Genomic DNA, 22,235 nt, shown 5'->3' on the forward strand with positions numbered 1-22,235 from the left:
GTTTTAAAGAAAATTGTTTGATTTTCTTAAAGACAAAAATCATAAACAATCAGACGAATTATCATTTACACTCAGGTATTTAGGTACAAATGATGTGTTGACAATTTTCTAACTGTAAAAACACATGGATTAACCTTGAATCTCTATTGTAAATAAAATTTTCCCAATTTATTTCTAACGACATATTTTTATTGTTTTTGACAAACCAAAATAATCATAAAACCATTACGAGCATTATTAAAAGTATTTACCTGAATAATGTTGTGTAAAATGAGAAAAAAACAAAACAAAACAATTGTATTACAAAATACCACTAACTGACTTAAATACTTACTTACATACATAGCTACAGACAGACAAATATATTTAAATTTAAATACTACAGCTTACAACTGTGCGTCTGTTTAAATGTAAATATTTTTTTAATTCAAAGTTATTTATTTACAAAAAAAAAAAGAATATATTCGTTAAATTTGTTGAATTAATTTTTCAGAGTTTCCGTTTGATAAACATCTCTCTCGTGTCTTTTATTTTCAATCCAGTACACCAGTCAGCCACAGCCAGTTAGTCAAGATACAAATGTATAAAACGCCAGGGAAAGATAAAAAAATTTATTGAATTTTTATCACAATATTTTTATGGTTTCACAAAAAAAAAAAACAACACGACACCATAGCAGCAACAACAACAACAAACCTTTGGACTTGAGTGTACATTTTATCTTAACTAAGAAAACAACAATAAAATATTAGAATTTAACTTGAATTAATTAGATTTCGATTTAAAGAACTAAATAACAACAAAATTGTTTACGAGAAATATTATTTCGTATAAACAGTAGTAAATAATAACAATAACAAAATAACACTTTTACACCAACTAATGAAAATATTTTAATACGTATTTAAATAAACACTAAACTAAGTACATACAGACATTCGAACAAACGCAGATACATTTATTCGTTTGTACAGATGTATTCATACATATTCATACATATGTACATGTGTGTAGTTTAAGCAACAGTTAAATAATTTTTTTAAATAAGTGAAAAACAAACTGTTGGAGACCTCCCTTTAAACAGCAACCCAAACACACAGCCCAGCAGTTTTAGAAGGAGTTAAATGTATACCTTCATGTCTGATTTCTTTAGAAATGTTTCACCCTCATTTTCATTACAGTGAAATCTCTATATAATGTGATATCATTTTAAGCCGAGTCAGTGATTACTTTTGTGCCTCCAAGTAGTCTAGAAAGGAGACACTTAAGCGTTGTTACTGTCTTGCATTTCTACTCATTACATGCAATCTATTGGAGAGTTAATTCTCAATACCATAATTTCTAACGTCTAGTAAAACCACATTAGCACAAAACCTTCACCCCAAACTGCAGGGTCCTCACTCAAAACCCAGCAGCAGTAGTGGCAACAGCAAGAGCAAGAAGAAAAACCCCAATTACAACAATAACAATTTCAACGGCTACGTCGACAATGACAATAATAATAAACAAAAACAGAGACAAAAACAAATTTAAAAAAACACACACAGAAAATCAACGAATAAAACCAGCAGCACGTCGACAACAAGTTCTTACAGCTGCGAGAAAATCATTAGTTAAATTCCGTTTCACTATGGAAAATCTAAACAATGCTAGAAAATTCCAACAAGATGAAATAACTCCCTAAATTGAAATGAAATAATGCCCCATTTTTGGGATTTATTTCATATGAAAAAATCCCTCTTTTTTAAAAGTATATATGTATGTAAGTCCCCATTTTAAAATTCGGCATCTAGAGATAAAAAATAACAAATTATGGAACGAGCAGCATGCTTTGTAATGGGACGATCGGTGGAAATCGCGTTAAATGAAGTTGTCCACTATATAGGTGAAACCTTCGATAGGAAACTGTATACACTAGCGGAATGAATTGACATCGAAGGCGCCTTCAATAACGTTCATACTGATACTCTTATTCAATCCTTAGAAGGTGGCATTTTGTCCCCTTTACTTGGATAACCACTATTAATAGCCTCCTAAGGATAGGAAACTGTATACACTAGCGGAATGAATTGACATCGAAGGCGCCTTCAATAACGTTCATACTGATATTCTTATTCAATCCTTAGAAGGTGGCATTTTGTCCCCTTTACTCTGGGTAACCACTATTAATAGCCTCCTAAGGACTCAATGTTAGGTTAGGTTGGGTTAGGTTACGTGGGTTGTTCACTAGCAAGCGAGTTCACTCGGAGGCCTTGTGGCCCCATTGTGATACCATTAGAATTACCGTTCCCTAATATTGAGAGAATGATTTACCTCCCTAATTTTGCTGACTACTTGGTTCGTTCGGTCTCCGTGAAAACCAGCTGGTACTTCTATTAAAACCGATCATGTTTATTAGTGACGCATCTCTGAGACAGTCTAGATCATGGAAAAGAGCTCTACCAAGATAGAGTAGTCTGGGCTCTTGTAAGGCTGGGCAGTCACATAGAAGGTGTTGTACCGATTCCACTTCTTCTTCATCCAAGCAGCTTCTACAGTAGCTATAACTTGGGTAGCCCATACGTTCCGACAGGGCCCAGTAATTATACCAGTTAAAAGCCTAATCGAGTTCTTACTAAGAGACCAGAGAGTCCTAGTCCTATCTGTTGTCAGAGTTGGCCAGAGCAGTCTCGATATTCTACAAGTGGTGATATTTGACCACCTGAGTTCCGTCTCACTCAAAGCCCATTCATCTATCAATTTTTAAAGAGTCTTCAGGGGAGTGTGAATATCATTTTGCGCAAGGGTTAAGTCTAGGAACGACTCTTCGGTTGCGCATTCATCATATATTTCATTTCTCCGGATGCCCCCATGTCCTGGAACCCATATCAACTCAACGTGATATGGGCTGTCCAAGTATATACTTATGTATAGCCGAATATTCTACTCGCAGCTGTATAGATGGCATATATCTCTGCCTGAAGGACCTTGCAGGTGTCAGGTAGTCGAAGATACTGTAGAATATTTAGTTTTACGGAAAAGATTCCCGATCGCGTGCCCGTTTCTGTATTTGAGCCATCAGTATAGATTGAGATCACGTCGTCCCTTAGGACAGTGTTCGCGGCCCAATCATCCCTTGTCGATATTCTGGTCTTGAATGACCTATTAAAATTCTGTGTAGATAGAATGTAGTCTGTTTTCTGAACCACGATTGGCCTGCCTATCTTTTGTAGGATGGTGCCAATGCGGTCGTACTTCAGTCCGTTCGACTGTTTACGTCGTAGAGCAGATTTAGCAGAAATGCATTTGATAGGGGAGTTATGTTTAGCATCGTCTCTAGACTAGCCTGAGGGATGGACCTCAAACGGTCAGTGATTGTGAAACATGCTGATCTTTGAACCTTGTTTGGAATAGACAGGTAAGTCTTGACATCCACCGCTCTTCACCTAACAAGAGCTCCGTAGGTCAAAATAGGTCTTATGACCGCGGTGTACATCCAGTGCACAATGTATGGTTTAAGATTCCATCTTTTCCCAAAGGTATAGAAGGCACATAATGCTTTCTTCATTCGACTCTCAGCATTACGTTTCCACGTGAGCTTAGAGTCTAAGATTATGCCAAGATATTTGGCTTCGCTTGAGGTATTCTGGAATCCAAACGCGGAGGTCTGAATTCTGAAAATTTGTACCTTCTGGTGAAAAGAACCAGTTCAGTTTTGGCAGGGTTGACTCCCAGACTATTTTCCTAGGCCCATGATAGTAGAACGTAGAGGGCTGATTCCATGAGTTCACTTATTGTGGGAAGAAATTTCACTTGAATAAGAAGCACAGCGTCGTCAGCATATGCGACTACTTTGAAGCCCATCCTACTAAGTCTGAAGACGATTTTATTTACGACAAGATTCCACAGTAGTGGAGAGATTACCCTACCTTGTAGTGTCGATCTTTCCTTGTCTTGCCAATACCCATATTAGAGCTAATGCCCATGCTCTTGAGCATACTATTGAGCATGTTTTCTGCACCAAGTGCATCGACTATTGCGGATATATTCACGTTGTTAAACGCACCCTCAATGCCTTCTCTATAGATCCGACAACGTCATGTAAGGCTGTCTCCACCGACCTCCCTTTCAGGTATGCGTGTTGTGCCCTACATCAGGAGAGATGATGTTGACAACGGATGTTATTAAAAAATTATAAACTCTATGGTGCCAATTTGGTACCAGGCGTATATATTTCCTTTTCCCTCTGTGTGTAGAACTTGCATATATAGAATTTCATAGCTATACTTGAGAATTAAGACTTTTAAAATTGTATTTCGGGGGCTACTTGTGTGAGGGCAAGGTGAAAACATGCACCTATGTTTGTTATAAATGAATGAAATTTAACGTTACTCGAAACATCCAGGGTCTGAAAACAGAATTATTGGGGTCGCTAATACTTTACGAACATTTTCAGCATTTATTAAATACTTCAAAACCAAACAAATATTTCAATGAATAAAACATCTCTATAATAAATGTTACTTTTCTGCGTGTAACATTTATATGTTTCTAGATGCTATACAGGAAACAGAAAAGGAATAATTTGAATTTCTCATTAATCTACATTTTTAATATGATGCTAATTAATCAATCACAACTGTGTATGGATATCAACATATGAACGAGTAGTAAGTAGTAGTTTTATTTTTTTGTTAGGAAAAAAGCAAAAAAGCAAAAAAAATTGGCAGCAACAATATCAACAGCAACAACAACGACAATAACAGAAGCAGCACCAGCAGTAGTAGCAGCAACAACTAAACGTAACTGAACCAGAAGCAAACAGTCTACAGTAGAACAACAAAAGCAACAACAATAACAGCAACAAATACGATAATAACAACAACTAAAACCATTACAATCTTGACAACGCGACGTGATTATGCGATAAGTTCACTTGTGCCAAAGTATCCATAAGTACGAGAGCATACGAATGCGAATATTTCATGCGAGTGTTTTTTTTTTTTGTGAACGAATATATCTGTCTGTCCTTCCGTATAAATGTATCTCGTCGTATAAGTAATAGTACGTCTGTCCTTTCGTTTGTCTGTCCATCAGTTTATCCATAAGTTTCATTTCGCTTTGTTCCATAAAATCATCGTATAATACGACCAAATGTCCGATTGTTGTAAAAAAAATATCTAGTCTATAAAAACGCATGAATATGTTGCCTTTTGTTTTTGTTGTTTTTAGTTTTGTGTGTTTATTTGTTGATTTGTTTTTGTAGATCCGAGTACAAATAAGTAAATTTATGTATTCATCTGTATGTACTAAAGAGTGTGTGTATCAAAAAAAAAAAAAAAAAAAGATGAGTGACCAATTTATACATCTGTTTAACCAACTGCTTAAATGGTGGTATAAATTTATACGATGAGGGTACATAAAATAAAATCGAATGAATACATCTCGTATCGAAACTTTGCTTAGCATCATCGTAGCTCACTCGCAAGGCAGATATCATTTTGAGTTTTGAGTGGTGAGGGGGATTTATTGAATATATAATACCGACTTACGTATAAATGATGTAAATATGTTTGTATGAAAATGTATTTAGAATATTTTATAGCCATACGTTACTTAAAGAATTGTTGACTTAAATGTATGTATTTACTTTTTGTTTTGTATTACAATTTAGGAACGAGCGAACAATTTGAATTATTTTCAATTCAGGAGTATTATTACTTTGAGCGGCATAACATAGAGTTATATATAAGCCCTAAAGACTGTGCTTAGGTCAGATATAGGTCGATGGTATATTACCAACATCAAGTGTCATCAACTTATTGGTCCGCGGATTTATCACACTTTGCCTGATTATCAGTATTTTGTATAGAAAAACTCGGTCAGTGTCACAATAATATATGATAATCAATAAAGCATTCTTGTACTTTGGACTACAATTAATACATGAATCGAGTAAAGTCAAAAGATTTGTAGATAGATAGATAGATAGATAGATAGATAGATAGATAGATAGATAGATAGATAGATAGATAGATAGATAGATAGATAGATAGATAGATAGATAGATAGATAGATAGATAGATAGATAGATAGATAGATAGATAGATAGATAGATAGATAGATAGATAGATAGATAGATAGATAGATAGATAGATAGATAGATAGATAGATAGATAGATAGATAGATAGATAGATAGATAGATAGATAGATAGATAGATAGATAGATAGATAGATAGATAGATAGATAGATAGATAGATAGATAGATAGATAGATAGATAGATAGATAGATAGATAGATAGATAGATTGATAGATTGATATATCACTCTCTTTTTAATCTTCTAAAAGATCACACACTTTCAAAGAACTGAACTTATTAAAGAAACCGTTGTTTTTATAAAATAAAAAGAATTTACTCTTTCAATGTCTGACGTATGAAAGAATGTCGGTCGATTAGTTTGGAAAAGAACGGAGGAGAATCATGTCGAGTACACAAGTAAGTAGTGACACTCCAGAGACTCACTTGCCATCACAAAACATTTGCACATTCAAACAACAAACACACACACTCCACCACTACGATGACAATCAATGCGAGCTGAGTTTGTCGTCATCAACGTCCACCTTGTCTTGTTTCGTCCTCGTTGCTGGTATGGAGTCGTGGTTGGTTCCTCTTTTACTTGTAAGTGAGTGTGAATACTAAAATAAGCACGCGATTTATAGTGGAGTGTGGTGGTTCTGTACTGTGGAACTTGTTCATATATGTAAAGTTCGCCAAAAGAAATGTCTGTATTTTTATGAGGGAATATTAACACGCGCTCATATTCTGCACACTGAAACATATAGACACACATACATACCTACTACAACTAACTGACTATAATACTTCAGTTGTATTCATACATTACTTTTATTACCACATACTCGTACTCTTCTCTTCTGCATTTACGTTCATACAAAATGAACAGAGCTACAGATACCCAGATATATTTAAACACACGCACGCACTAGCAGATTGTATCTTATGGTTATGGAATTTAAACTAATGTATTAAACTCAACAAAAACAACAACAAAAAAGCAAAATCACCAAAATAAAAATATGTGTAAAAACAAAAAACAAAAAAAGAATAATATAAAGAAAATAAATATAAAATTGACTAAAAAATGAACAGAGTGTTAAGTTGAGAGTATCTTCACGCTGTTACTTAAACGGTTTGTTGCTTTTGTTTTCAGTTTTTTTTTGGTATTCACTGGTTTGATTTTATTGTGCTTTAAAGATTTTGTTTTTGTTGTTTTTGATTTGATTTCAGAGTATGAGAGTGTTTAAATTGTAATTCATTTCTTAGTCAAGTAATTTTATTAAATTGTTGATTTTGTTTATGTTATTTGTGTTGTTGTTGTAGCTGCTTTTTGTTTTTATTATTTTTTGTTGTTTATTATTGTTTGTTTTATTTTTGTCAGTATGTAGTAGAATTAATCAAAATGTTTATTTTGCATTTTTATATGAAGTGCTTTTCTTAACGTAAAGTTTTGTTAATAAATTAAAAAAAAAAATGGTTATTGTTGCAAAAATAAAAATAATTTAAAAATTTTGTGGACCCGTTATTATGGAGGACATTTAAAAAATTCTTAATATCAGTGGTTTTATACAAAACTTGAAAGTTGAGGAAATTTGAAAGTTTGCTCAACTCGAAATGTTTAATTTCATTGAAAATATATTGCAGATACCTTGGTTGGTTGATAGGAGTATGTATACTATTCCTAGTATACTATCGGACCTGTTGTGCGCTTGTTTTTATGGAAAATGTTTGTTGATAAAAAAACTCAGTTGCTGGACGTAATTTCTAAGTCTATTCCAACCAATATTCGTGAGGGTTGTTATATCCGAAAAAATATCACTTCCAAGATATTTGAATCCAATTTCGAAGAAAGCTTGACAATGGCATAGTATTCAAGAGTTTCAGTGTCCTCTCTACATGTCCTAAATTCGTCAGAATCTTAAACCGAACGTCCAATTTTGTATAGTTATGCCCGTAATCCTGGGCATATACACTTAGCTTATTTTGAAAAGGCCCTGCCCTCGTTAGCGTGACGCCACGGGATTTTTGTGGTTCTACCCACAGTTTAATTATTTCAGAATGCTTTATGAGATTCTCTCACCCTCGCTGAGTCGTTCGTCTAATTAACTACATCAAGGTTCCTTCCCTTTAAAGCTAGTACATTCGCTTTTTCGTTGCAGACTACTCCCGAGTTGTATCAAATGTATATGACCTCTGGTAGAGAATTCGGTTAAAGTTTTCTTACAATCCAATACGGATTTAACTTTATCACCTAATATCGTCGTAATTGCCATCTGGCTGTCGGTAAATATGTTAGGCCCTGTTTGCACCATATCCGATTTTTCCTTTGGTGTGTTTGTGGTATTCACTCATCATGATCTTTTAAAGCATCTTCTTCAATTTTTTCCTCTGTGCTCCAGAAAGATATCTTTTAGTACTAGGTAGTTAAGCTTTCCTATTTAATCCTTTTTGGAATTTACTATGTTCTTATTATCATCTGTGGATTTAGAGCCGGAATCGTCGACTATATTTAAAGGCTGAGATAGCTTAGAGTTCTCACCGTGTACGCTCTTTTCTTTCACCCCTATGTTTTTCCAAATAGCATTGTCCGCCATGGATGTCAAGGTAGTCATCTCAGTTTTTGGTCCTCGGGGAACACAAGATTTCCTGGTCGCTAACAATTTCCCTCCCTCAGCATAAGTGAAACTATAGCTGGGGGAAGACTGAGAAGCGGTTGTGTTTCAATTTCTCACATAAAAGAGAATTGTATACTTCCCTAAATTGTAACCAAAGTAAATAAATCTACATTTTTAGGGATGGATCTAATGTTCAGATAAAAAAATTCTTACTAAAACATAAGTATATGTATGTATTGTATGTGTGTGTGTGTTGAACATTTATTGTTTAAATTAAATCTCCTTTGAGATTTTATTAAAATGTTCGGCATATTTAATTAAATCTCTCTTTTTTACTCCAACACTTAGACCGATTCTTTTAGATAGAAATTCAAATACACTCCTACTTACATTTATACAACATTGTATGGCAACATATTAGTTTTCTATATCTAAGAGATGTAGTTATTTGCAAAACAAAATAATAACATCAAGTGAAATAATACAACAAAGTAACAACTATAAATAAATACTTAGTTAACTAATACAATATGATAAGTTTGTTATTGCGATACTTTGATATACAATTTTCTCTAGATAGTTACTACAAGTTAGATGATAATGATAATGACGATGATGAATAAGAATATTTAAATATAAATTTCTACAAACAACGGCATTTGCAGATACATACCTACTTATAAATGTAAGTAAGTTTGAATGGAATAACTACAGATTTCCATACATACAGTATGAATTTTTAACTAAACTAAAGTTAAGTAAAATAAAGTCTGTTATCAAAACCATAAATTCACTTGCAATTCAATTCGTACGTTTTGTCTACTTACAGACAGTCAGAGAGACAGATAGACAGACGTAGAAACGGATAGAGAAGCAAACACAAACCCACAGTTTAACAATGTTATTGACTGGTATTTTGTATACTATTTATTCGTATGCATTTCTCTACACAAATACACAACAATAACAGAATTACAAACAAATAAATAGTTAGTACAAATTGTATGGAGTATCATTTGTTCAAACACCCATATGTATCTGAAAATACAATTTGTTTTATTCTTCAGCGTGGTGATAAGGGTAAATATATATGTACGTTTGACAATCCGTTTTAGGGTTAATAAAATGTTCATTTAAGCACTTCAATATTCAGAATTCTTGTACATAGAGAAAACGTTCCAAGGGAATTATTTAAAAAAATATTATAAACAAAAATTGTTTAAATACCAGTTGTTAGTTCCCCCATTAGACAGTGGAAAAAAACCGAAATTTTTAATTCAACCATTAACCATTCATTCCACCATATGCTTATTTGATTTTAATTCTTGAAGAATGGCCCCACCGATCTACCAAGTAAGACCCTCAAAGTAAACATTCTGATAGTCATTGATGTGTGCCTCCGGTAGGTTAGTAATTAGTGTTATAGTCTGTAGCGCCGGAGTAGGTTCGATTGCCAACAGATACACCGGTAAAAGATTGCACCTTAGGACCGATGGAGTCTTGTATACGTGAATTTCTTCTTTCAAACTTACTAACTAAGGATTAAAATCTCCAATCATACATCAAAACTTTTAAAGCAATATCAAGTAAGGATCCAGTTCGAAAAGGTGCTTTAACTCTTTTGTTAGTGGAATAAAACATTCTTTAAGAATGAAAGGTATCTTTTGACAGATCATTTTAATATGGATATGTTTTAAATATCTTATTTAGCCAATCGAGTCGTAATTTCGGGCGAACTAACCAATGACACGTCATTAATGCATACATTGGAAGGCTATACATAAACATCGGATGTGCCCGATCGCATACAAGACCAGATCAGATATCAGATAGAATGTCATGGTCAAGAGGAACATTAGATCAGAATTTGTTGCTATAGGGATGGCTCTAAACTGGGGGACAAAACGGGCCTGGGTTCTATATTGATGACCAAGAAACATAAACACACTAGCCCAAGCAATTAGAATAAATGTGGCGCTAACAGGGGTTAACATATTTACTGACAGCCAGAAGACAATTATGGCGATATTAGGTGATAAAGTTAAATTTAAGACCATATTGGATTTTAAGAAAGCTTTAACGGAATACTCTCATAAGTACCAGGCCACTCGGCAGTAGTCGGCAAAAAAAAATTGGAATTTACTTGCTTTAAAGGGAAGTTAACTTGACGAACGCAAAACCATTAAACGCAACGACCAAGTCTAAGGTTGATGGTACCTATTCTGAGTGGACACACAGGATTTCGGGTACATCTATACAAAGTTGGACGTGTTGATTGAGACGAATGTAGATAGAGCATGTGGAAAGGACAGTGGAACTCTATAGTACTTTCTTTGCCATAGTTAGGCTTTCGTCGAAACTAGATACAAATACCTTGAGAGCGGTATTATTCGGAATATAACATCCCTTGTGAACACTGATTGGGAAATTCTTAGGAATTACATTCAGGAAGTTCATCGAAACAATAGGCCAGATAGTGGCCTAGGTGTATTTCTTCAGATTTGATGTATATCCTACTATCAACTTAATCTAAATATTGTTTATAAGAAATTTACGCAATGAATTTTTAACCATAAATATGCTGTCTCTTTCATTTCCACGTACCCCCGTTATAGCTCCCTTACAGTCCAATAAGATCTTAAAGTTATCAAGTGATATTGCCCCAATTCTGGCTGTCGGAAAATATGTAAACCCTTTTTAATCCGATCCATTTTACACATTCTGCACTAGCACGGACTATCGCTTTGAAGCTATTATTATGGTTAGGTAACGGTCTCCACTCCTTCAATTCATATCCCGAAACTTATTCTGGCATCCAGTAACAGGCAGGGCAGGGGTTTTCTCCGATGTTCCGCTTAACTACGACCTCCTCTGTAATCAATATCTAACAGTTTCCCACGATTTCTATTTTCGGTATGCATCCGGACACTTCTGGTGTTTGCGAATAACCTCCAATATTTCCAGCATACCTTGATGGAATGTGACTTTGGCTTTCACCAATCCGCCTAAAGATGTAAGTCACTCGGATGTGAGTGCCGCTTCGAATCTGATATTCGTTTTGTTTGTTCGTTTGATCATCAATTTTTCATAGTCCCACTAACAATCAAGAAACATTTAGGCCAAATTCTTAATCCCAAATAACAGTCGGAGAATATTGTGATCAAACTTTAGAAATTACAGTTTTATTTCACTTTTTATTATTATCTACCACTGAGCCTTATGACAGGCGTTAACATTCTATGAGATTCTGAAAATTAATAAAAACTCTGTAGATATCAGCAAAATACTGTTGATGTATTGTGTGTAATTCTCAAATAACTGAAAAAGCAAAAACCTTACCAAAATAAATAATAGATCTTTTTCTACATTCACACAAACTATTCAAAGATAGTTTAGTTAGTTATAACTCTAACTAAATATTTAGCTTACTTTATAGTATCTCATAGATACATTTTCTACATACATTATTTGCTGCTATAGTTGTTGTAGTTTCGGTTGGTTTATTTGGCTACATGCTTGCATGAACGTTTATTTGTGGCTGGTTCCTTACTTCATTTGAGTTCCATCATCATAATCAACGTAGAAGAGACCTCAACTTCTACACACACACATACACCCATATAAAAAGCAACATAAATTTGAACAGGCAAACAACTAACGAATAATTCGTATTAAACTTTTATACAATATTTAGATGTATCTATGGATCTACTACGACCATGCAAACGAACATACATATGTATGTATGTACATCTGTATCTGCACTTTTGTATAAATGTTTGCAGTGTGTTTGTTTCAATGTTTTGTTTGCTTAGTTATTGTTGTTGTATTTCTAAACAACAAGTATGATTGTTTTTATTTTTGGTTAGTATTTTTTTTTTGCATGCAGGTAAATGTATCTATAACTAAAACTCTAACAATCTATCTACTTGTATGTATTTATCTTGTCTTTGGCTGGAGTTGAGTTTCATTTCGGTTTTTATTGTTTTTGTCTTTGCTTTTTGTTATTGTTGTACCTTTATTGCCATTGGATTCAAGTTGTATCTACACATTTGTTATTGTTGTTCTGCTCACAGTTGCCTCCGTTGTTTTTGTACTAACTGCTTTTATTATTATTGTTGTTGTTCGTGTTTTTGTTAATTTAATGTTTATGGTCATAAAAAGCGGCTTCATCTTATAAAGAAATCTCAGCGCCTGCAAAAAAAAACTCTATTTTGTGTTTTCTTAGTGATTTTAATTTCATGTTTAACATTCAATATCTTTTAGAACGTTTTGTGGTTGTAATTGTTGTTGCTTGTGTTTATAATAATTGGTCAAGTTTTTGATGGTTGTTTGAAATTTAGTTAAATTTTGTTGTTGTTGTATTTGTCCGTTATTAAGTGAATGTCAACCATAGTTTGTTTGTTTGTTTCTATGATTTAATAATTACACATTTACTTTTTTCAACACAATTTGTTCGATAACTTGTAATAAACTGTAAGCAATAAACAATTAGAATATAATACACTGCATTATAATTAAACAAAATCTGGTATTGAAAACTTTTTGTGAATTAAAACAATTAAGAGTGTTGTATACGGCTTATATATAGTTCGAATTTCATTACTATACCGTTAATTTTAAGTCAGTTATGAGCTTAAGGCTCATTTTCTAAAGGGAATCATTTTATGGGCTGCTCCTTAAAGCAATTTGTGTATTAATAATTAATTGGCAACACTGTTAAAAAGCAAAGATGGGAATTTGGTTTTGTTATTGTGTTTTTGTTTATTGTCCGTAAAATAAAATCTCTGCTGTTGTCTGCTGCTATTGCTTGCTGTCGTTGGACGTTCCCAAATCGGAAATTCCATTTGGCTGTTGGATTGTTGTTGCTGTCTAAATATTGTCTTCACTTTATTGTTGCTCTTATCATTGATGTTGTTGTTGTTTTTGCTTTTTCTTCTTTTATTTTTTGTATTGTTATTGTAGACGTAGTATGTACATATGTATTTATTACTGGTATTTTTTTATATTTTATTTACTAATATTTGTTGTTGTTGCTGCTGCTATTTCTGTTGTTTTTGTTATTAACTAAAAATTATTTTATTTTATATACTTTTATTATACATACACACAAACACCAAACAATCCACATCCACATAAATGCACATAAGCAGAAAAAAAGTAAAATAAAACAAATCTGAAAAAAAAAACAAATAATTTATAATATTTTTTGTTGTTGCTGTTGTTGTTACTGGTATTTATTTGCTTGAAGGCTAATTGAGTTTTTGAGACATTTAAATAAATTTATTGTAGTTTGTTTTATAACTATTATTTTTAGTTTCTTTGTCGTTGTTGTTGTTTTTATTACAAAATTTTTTTAAAATTTGTTTGTATGTAATATATATTTAGTACATTTTTGGTTTCTTCTTATACGTTTTAGATTTAGTTTTGCGTCAGTTTTCTTAACCCTTTTTTGTGTAGGATGTTTTGAAATTTCTAATTAAAAGCATATTTTATTTAAAATTTGTTTACGTTTATGTAAAATTCCATAAACTTGTTTATTAATCAATTTTATTTACATTTCAATAAACTTTAGAATTAATAATGATTTGTTGAAACTAGAAGTTGTTTATCAATTTATAGTTGTAAAGATGTGTGTTATTATTTCGAGAACTGGCGCCAAATGTGATTAAAACAGTATAATTACAATTTAAAGATCGTGATTTGGTTGATATCCGTATTAAAATATTTCATAATACCCAATAACGATAAACAAAGATGTGATTTTTACATATTGCTCCTTTGGGTCCGCAACTGGCAGTTTAGAAAAAAAGAGAAAATTGTTTAAATTGCTCTATTTGGTAGGTTTTATCTAGAACCTCATTTGAAATTTTAACTAATATGAATAGGAGGTTCACAGGCTTAGCTGTGGACCGAGTTTTGCAGAATTTAAAAGTTAAATTCTTAAAAGCCTTTTTTTTTTTGTTGATTTATCATAATTTTAGAACGATTCATTGTTGTTAAACTGATTTTCTGAGTGAGGGGCTATAAGGGAGCTAGAGTCAATTATAGACCAATCTAAATAATATTTGCTAGATTTTGGCTAGTCTAATATAAAAAGAGTTTATACTGAATTTTATTGCTATATTTGTAGTTTGCAGGTTTTAACAGACAGATGCACAGGCGTGGCTACCTCATCTTAAAACCCGAATTACCAAAAACGAAAAAACCAATTTGGAATTTTTCATAATTTTGCCTACTGGCTACACATTTTTCCGACATTTGTTAAAAGAATACATCCCAGCTACCATTTTTTAAATATTTTTTATCACATTCGTGTCATTTATGACTCTTTTGTACGATTAAAATGATCATATATGCACTCATTTTCTGATCATAAATGATACTTTCGTTGGGAGAAAATTATACCCTAAACGCGACTCTTCTAAAACAGTCTTTTATGGACCCATTTTTTACTCTCTTTTGAGCCATTAATAAGTCGAATTACTGCTCATTTTAGAGTAATTTTCGAATCATATTTTAGTAATTTTTGAGCCTTTTCTGAGTAATTTTTGATCTTTCGAGTGCGCGAAATATTATATATTTCAAAGAGCTAGTTATGCTTGCTGTACATTTTATTATTGTTTTTCTCTTCTAAAAGACTCTTTTATAAGTCACTTTTCTTCTCAGTTTCGACTCATTTTTGATTAGTAGTTACGAATAATTTTTGAGACATTTTTAAGTGCACACAAAAACAATTACATAAAAAATAATTTTAGATCTTCCAGCTGCTTGAAATATGATTACAAAATTATTTTGAAACCCATCATATTTTAAACACCAGGATGATCATATTATGATTGCTATACAGTTTGTTATTGTTATTGTTTTTTTTTTTTTCCAAATAATAATTATATATCAGTGTCATTTTCGAATAATTTTTTAAGCGCGCAGCTTACTAATCACTTTTAAGTATTCTATAGAAATTTTAGCCTAAAGTATAAATTTAGATACAAAATGTATTAAATTTGGGGCCATTTGGGGTTATATAAGGTCGCTACATAGCAATGCCCCTGCATTTTTAAACCTAAAACTCGAAAATTCCATGGCTATGTCAATACAAAATTTAATCGTGATCAGAGATTCTAAAGTTTTAAAGTATTTTTTACGAAATTCGAAAATATCAACCCTATTTACATACCCAATTAAATTAATATTTTTATTTTATTCAAACAACAACTTTTATCATATTAAATTAATAGGAAACATTTTCAATTAAATTTTTTCATAAATGCTTTTTATATTTAATTTGGTAGAAAGAAAAAACTTTATAATGTTAATAAAGCTGAATAAAAATAAATGTAGAAAATGAAGCCACGCAATAAAATGTGCTGTAACTGTTCTGGTATATTAAAAAAAGCGAAATTTGGAGAAATTTCTTCTAACTTTATGAGTGAATATAAACAATAAAATATTTCAATATTTTTTTACACAGAAACAGACATACAAAACAAAAAATAATAATAAAAAACCTCACTGAGAAAAAAAAAACTACGTCAAATTATAAATGCAAGCAAATTCATACGTAAACATACATATAAACTAGGGATGCCAAACGGGAATTCCCGATTCCCGAAAATCCCGGGATTTTCGGGATTCGAAAGTACCGAAAACCGGGATTTTAAAAAATGAAATCCCGGGAAATTTCGGGATTTTAAAATCCCGAATTTTTAAGTATTTTTCCGCTATTTTATACATTATGAAGTACTAAATAAGAGAATTTTAAAAGTTTTTGGACTTAAGATGACTCTACTAACTTACAAGCTGAAATATCAAAAAAAAAAAAAAAAAAGTAAGAGTGCTATATTCGGCTATGCCGAATCTAATATACCCACCATCAAACCGTATGCCGTAAAAGGAATGCTTTTCTATAAACATCAGGGTGATATTACTCATCAAATTTACTGATAGGACTTTATATGAGAGGTAGGGTGAATCATTGACCGTTTTTATAAAATTTTTCATAATTTTTTTAGACCAATTTTGGTTCATACACTTTCCGGTAGGAAGATTTACGTTCCTATAAAAGTTTCTTAGCTTTTGGCGAGTAAGAAACTTACTTATCTCAAATTTCGTCTCTACACTCGTACTTGTAAGCCAGTAATGAGCGTTAAAGTATTTATCTGGATGGGACCTTATGTAGGGGTAGGGTCAATTATGGACCGAACCACATAAAACTTGGTAGAGAGATTTTGACTCGCATGAAACATATGTGTATCGAATTTCATCGCTATTTTTAAGCCAGTAATAAGCGTTAAAGTGATTTTTTTAACGGGACCTTATATGGGGGTAGGGTCAATTATGAACCGACCCACATAAAATTTGGTAGAGAGGTTTTGGCTCGTCAGGGATTTACTAATATCAAATTTCATTGCTATACTAAATAGGCATAGATACTATCGGATATATAAAAATAACAAGTACGAAATTATAGGCGGGCGAGGCCGACCATATAACCCCATACACCAGTTATGAGAGTAAAATGTAATTTAGTTTTCATAATAAATGTATACCTCGCCTCCGATATATTCTAGCACTTTATTGTTAAAAAACTATTTTTCTGAAATATGCTTGGGGGAAGGACGCCATCATATGAGTCGATCCTCATAAAATTTGGAGGACGAATTTACGGTTACATAAAATGTTTTATGCTGAATTTCATTGCGACAGTTCTCTTTTTAAGCGAATTGTGGACACTAATTATTTTTTAAAGCTGTGTTTTGTATGGGGGCTCGGATCAAAATCCCGATCATTTCAAATTTCATCAGCGTATTTTAGGACAGTATAAAACAAAAGCACTACTCCGGAGAAACCCAATATACCATCCCTACTAAGGGTATAAAAAGGGCAATAAATAGGCATTGATACTATCGAATATCTATAATGGAAGTCAACCTGTCAATAAGATGGCGAGAAGATAATTCTCTTGGCTAGTGAACACGGAATATAAGGTGGAGGAGATATAGGTGCATTACAGGTGCTCTATGTAGCATCGTATGGATCTCCATTACACATACTATTTAAATATTATTTGGAAACCATTGTAAATTTGGATATCATGGGTATTATTTTAGGCTTTTATTCTACTATTCAGTGCCTGGGATGGAAAGATTTTTATTCTAAGTATGTACTTTGAATTCATTTGTTTTTCTTTTCACAAAATGCTTATTGGAAAGTAAACACCTACTAAGAGTATTCATATTGCAATATGAAATAAAACGTTTTATTTTTGTCGGTAAATTATTAAGATTTTTTGAATTTTTTTTTATATTTTTCGGGATTTAGAAATCCCGAAAATCCCGGGATCCCGTTATCGGGATTCCGGGATTTATTTAAAAATCCCGAATCCCGGGATTTCTAAAAACCAGTCCCGATTGGCATCCCTAATATAAACGTACACACAATCATACGTACATACGTATTCATTTGTTCGGATTGTAGAAGTAAAAATGTTAACCACTAAAGTTGTATACAGAATTTATCATACCACAGCCAACTTACTACACATTCATGAACATACACACACACAAAAGTTACGAACGTACTTTTGTTGTTATTTTAATATTTTAACTCGTACCATGAATAAATTGTAAACAACCCTAAAGATACGTACGACAAGTATGAGAGTAATACTCGCCTTACTACTTACATACTTACAAACACCGTATAGATACTTGCATACAAAAACAAAAACAACAAAAGCCAAATAAACAACACAGGAATATCAAACTTAAACTAAACGTTACAACAAACAACATTAAAAGTGTATGACAACAACAACAACAACAACAACGACAATAACAGTGTTAAAGTGTAAGTAGTCAGTCACTTACTCACTCAGTTAGTCAGTCAGTAAGTTTGTCAGCTAGACCCCTCTTTCTATACATCTGTCAGTCCCTACCTAACTCCCTGCCTGCCTGCCTGCCTCCCTACATTTATAAAGTTTTTACTACTTGCAACTAATAAATTTTATTTTCCAACTCGTAGATGAATCAGCTGTAACTTTTTTTTTTCTGTTTTCATGTAAAATTTGATCTACTTGGTAACTACTTGTAATAAATAATATCTCCTCGTACTAACAACAACAGTAACAACTACGAAAAACAAATTACAAACAGTTGTTAAAATAAATACTGGTATTAATTGAAAAATAAAATATTATACAATTATAAATTTTATTAGTAAAGCTGTTAAATAGTCATTCAAACATACATATTGTTCAAGTTCATTTTGTTTATCTGTTACGATTTCTTGAGACACGAGTAACTGTTTTAGAGATTATTGACAGATTACAATAGTAACTATTAGTAATTAGTTATATGAGGTTACTCGTATAGGTTTCCGCCGGTTCTTGTACAAGTACTCGAGTACTTTAACTATCTAAACTCTGACCATTGCAGCTTTGTTGTTTCACTTCCGAAATGCCAATGAAACACTTGGGATGGTATCTGTTCATTCGGTCATGACGCCTAGAGAAGTAATCGGTAGACCGAAAGACAAGTTTTTACTCAGAGAGAAGAGACTGTGATAAAAGTCTGGTATGAACATAATAAACCCTGAACATTCCCCGACAAGAAAGGGAATTCGAAATGCAAAAATATCAGTTCCCTTTCTCTTAACAATGACAAAAAAAGTACTCTCTACATTCGCCTAAATCCGCAAGACCAATTTTGTATAGCTGAGCCCGTAATCCTGAGAATAAGTACCACCATACTAACCTCAGACTTGCTTATTTTGGGGAGGCTTCTCATCCTTGTCTCGTTAGGGTCAGTCCATAGGATCTTTGTGGTTCTAACCACCATTTCAATATTCCAAGTGGCCTTATGGGTTTCTCTCGTCCATATTTTTAATTCGAGCTAACTTCCCTTTAAATTATTACATTCGCTCTTTCGTTGTCGACTACTCCCGAGTGGCCAGGTACCCATATGATGTAAACTCTTACCTCTGGGTGAGTATTTCTATTGATTCTATTCCTTATAGATATAGTCTAGTCCATGGAAATTGTGGTACTCCTATTAAACTAGTTCATAAGTAAAACCGAACCTGAACGATATTGTCTGGAAATAGTGGTACTCAGCTAGAAAAGAAAACCAAGGGAGCAAAATCGAAAAGTTCTGAGCCAAAAGTTTTTGAGTAAGTAAAAAGACCATCAGAGAAGTTTTAAGTTTTTGTTGATGTTTATTTAAAAAAAGGTAGTTTTAAAAATAATTCATAAAATTAATGCCAAATTTAAAATTTGGAAACTAAAACTAAAAAATATAAACTAATCATAAATAAAGTGCCCATTCGCCCTTACTAGCAAAATATGCTCTAAATTTGTAGAGCTCGGTTTATTACGCTGATCGGATAACATGTATTTAAGGGCCGAAAATAACCTTTCAACACTTACTTGAGTACAGGGCATTGCCAGTACTACGTAAGCTATTTCGGATAAAGCATTTTTCTGTTTGCTCCAATAATCAATAATATTTTCCTTTATACCCAAACGATTTTGATTTTCATATATTAAAATATCTTGTTCAATTGAATGGGATGTGGTAGAAATATCCATGTTGGAAGCTTTTTCAAAAGACTTGAAATATTCCTCAAGTTCATCATCAACAGCGTTGCTTACAGTTAAGGGTGAGTTTGTTGGGCTTTCTTCAGTTTCTACGGATTCCATTGTTACACAGTCATCATAATCTATAAGGAATTAGGAGAGTTTTAATATAGAGAAAAGAAAAAAGATTTTAGTTTAATAAAATTTACCATTTAAATTTAATAAACGATTTTGTAATTGCTTTATACAGCTCTTAGCACTTTCGCGCTGATTAGACGTCAGACAAACTTTTATTCTCGGATCCAGATAGATGGCGGTTACAAATAAATCATTTTCAAGCAATTTGTTTTTTTGTCTATTTAAACTTTCTGTTAAATACAGCTTCAAATTCGAATGCGGAAGATTATCCAATTGTATGGTTATGTTCGTTATTTCAATATAGAGATCGCTATATATCAAGTTTTCACTTTGTAATTTTTTTGTTGCTGTATAAATAACTTGAAATACTTTTATAAACTCATCAGCGAAAGTCCAAATATCATCGGAAATATCTAAATTATCATCAATAAATACTTTTAAGGCTACAAAATGCTCCAGCATGAGATATGTGGAGCTCCATTTGGCTACGTTATCCAATGACGGCATTTTATAGTCTCCACATTTTATCGAATTTATATATTTTTGTGTTCTAAGCTTTTTTATTAAAGCTCTAATACTGTCAAGTTTTTGCTTAATATCAGTAGATTTCATTACTTCTGACGCACACAATTGCAAAATGTGGGTTCCACAATGAACATTAGTTATATTATCCATTGACAAATCGTAGTCCATACAAACTTCATCTGAGCTACTACTGCTTATATCGTCATTTAAATCATTATCGGTCTTAACCATATCAGCTCCATTGTCGGTTGTTATTGTGACCACTTGATTTAAATTTATCTCATAGGAATTAAGAACTTCCAGTATTATATTTTTCAAATACTCGCTTGTCAGCTGTTGAGTGAGTTGTTTTATGGCAATTGTTTTAATTACCACACTATTGTCTTTAATATATTGTACATTTACACCTAGAACACTTATAGAATTCATAGTGGCTGCATCAATTTTCAACGAAATTAATCTTCCCCGAAGTTCTTCCATAATTTCATTCTTTAAGTTAATAGAATATTGAGTAATATTTTTCATTACACTACGTTCATTTAATTTCATATCAAGTGCTTCTAATATTGGAGTTACAAGCATTTTGAATGGTGGATCTTCCACCATACTAAGAGGTCTGCCGCATTTCGTAAATAATTCTACTAGAGCCATTTGTATGTGTTCCTTATTTACTGCAGAAGACAATTTAGGTGTCGCCTCACGTTCAAAACTAGTAGTAGTAGTAGTAGTTAAAACATCACTAGGACTGGGACTAGTAGATAAAACTTCACTTTTAAAATTAGTGATTAAAGCACCACCACGACGACCTTTTCTTTTAACGTAACTTTCAAAAATAACCGGATGAATTTTTTTCAAATGTCGTTCCAGATTTCCCGCATGTGTATTTAATAGTTTATTATCACATTTATCATGTCTACAAATGGCTAGATTATCCCTTGTTATTTCAAAATAGGAACGCAGCACACTGTTCTTGGGACGAGGCATTTTATTTACACGTTCGTACACTATGAAAAACCAACACACACTAAATGAATTGCACAAAAAAATACGTTTCGGAATTGGTTTTGCTCTCAAATGTAAAATAAATTTAAGAGATGAGCGCAAAAGTTTATGTTTTGTTTGTGTCTTTCTCTCTCTTAAAATGTACATGTGTATTTGTTTTTGGTTTTGTTTTTCTACAGTTTTTCTACATGAGCAAACGTTTGCTTATTGCCTGTGTGTTATATGTATACACATATATATATACTATACAGGTACCCTACGCTACTTTAGTGAGGAAGTTATATTAGGTTTATGCTGATGTTTGTAACACACA

General features: G+C 32.5%; 1 protein-coding gene across 1 annotated transcript; it reads right to left on the reverse strand.

Moving 5' to 3' along the window:
• Window positions 1-19,883: 19,883 nt before the first annotated feature.
• LOC119599730 lies at window positions 19,884-21,940 on the reverse strand. The gene is made up of 2 exons (XM_037949632.1): window positions 20,467-21,940; window positions 19,884-20,400 (listed from the first exon to the last, which is right to left on the reverse strand). Exons 1-2 carry the CDS (start codon window positions 21,902-21,904, stop codon window positions 19,982-19,984), a joined length of 1,857 nt encoding a protein of 618 aa, XP_037805560.1. The 5' UTR covers window positions 21,905-21,940; the 3' UTR covers window positions 19,884-19,981.
• Window positions 21,941-22,235: the final 295 nt, after the last annotated feature.

Source organism: Lucilia sericata, unplaced genomic scaffold (assembly GCF_015586225.1).
Source record: "Lucilia sericata isolate MDLA Ls3-8-SP2 unplaced genomic scaffold, ASM1558622v1 Contig000003F_arrow, whole genome shotgun sequence".
Classification (NCBI taxonomy): Eukaryota; Metazoa; Arthropoda; class Insecta; order Diptera; family Calliphoridae; genus Lucilia; species Lucilia sericata.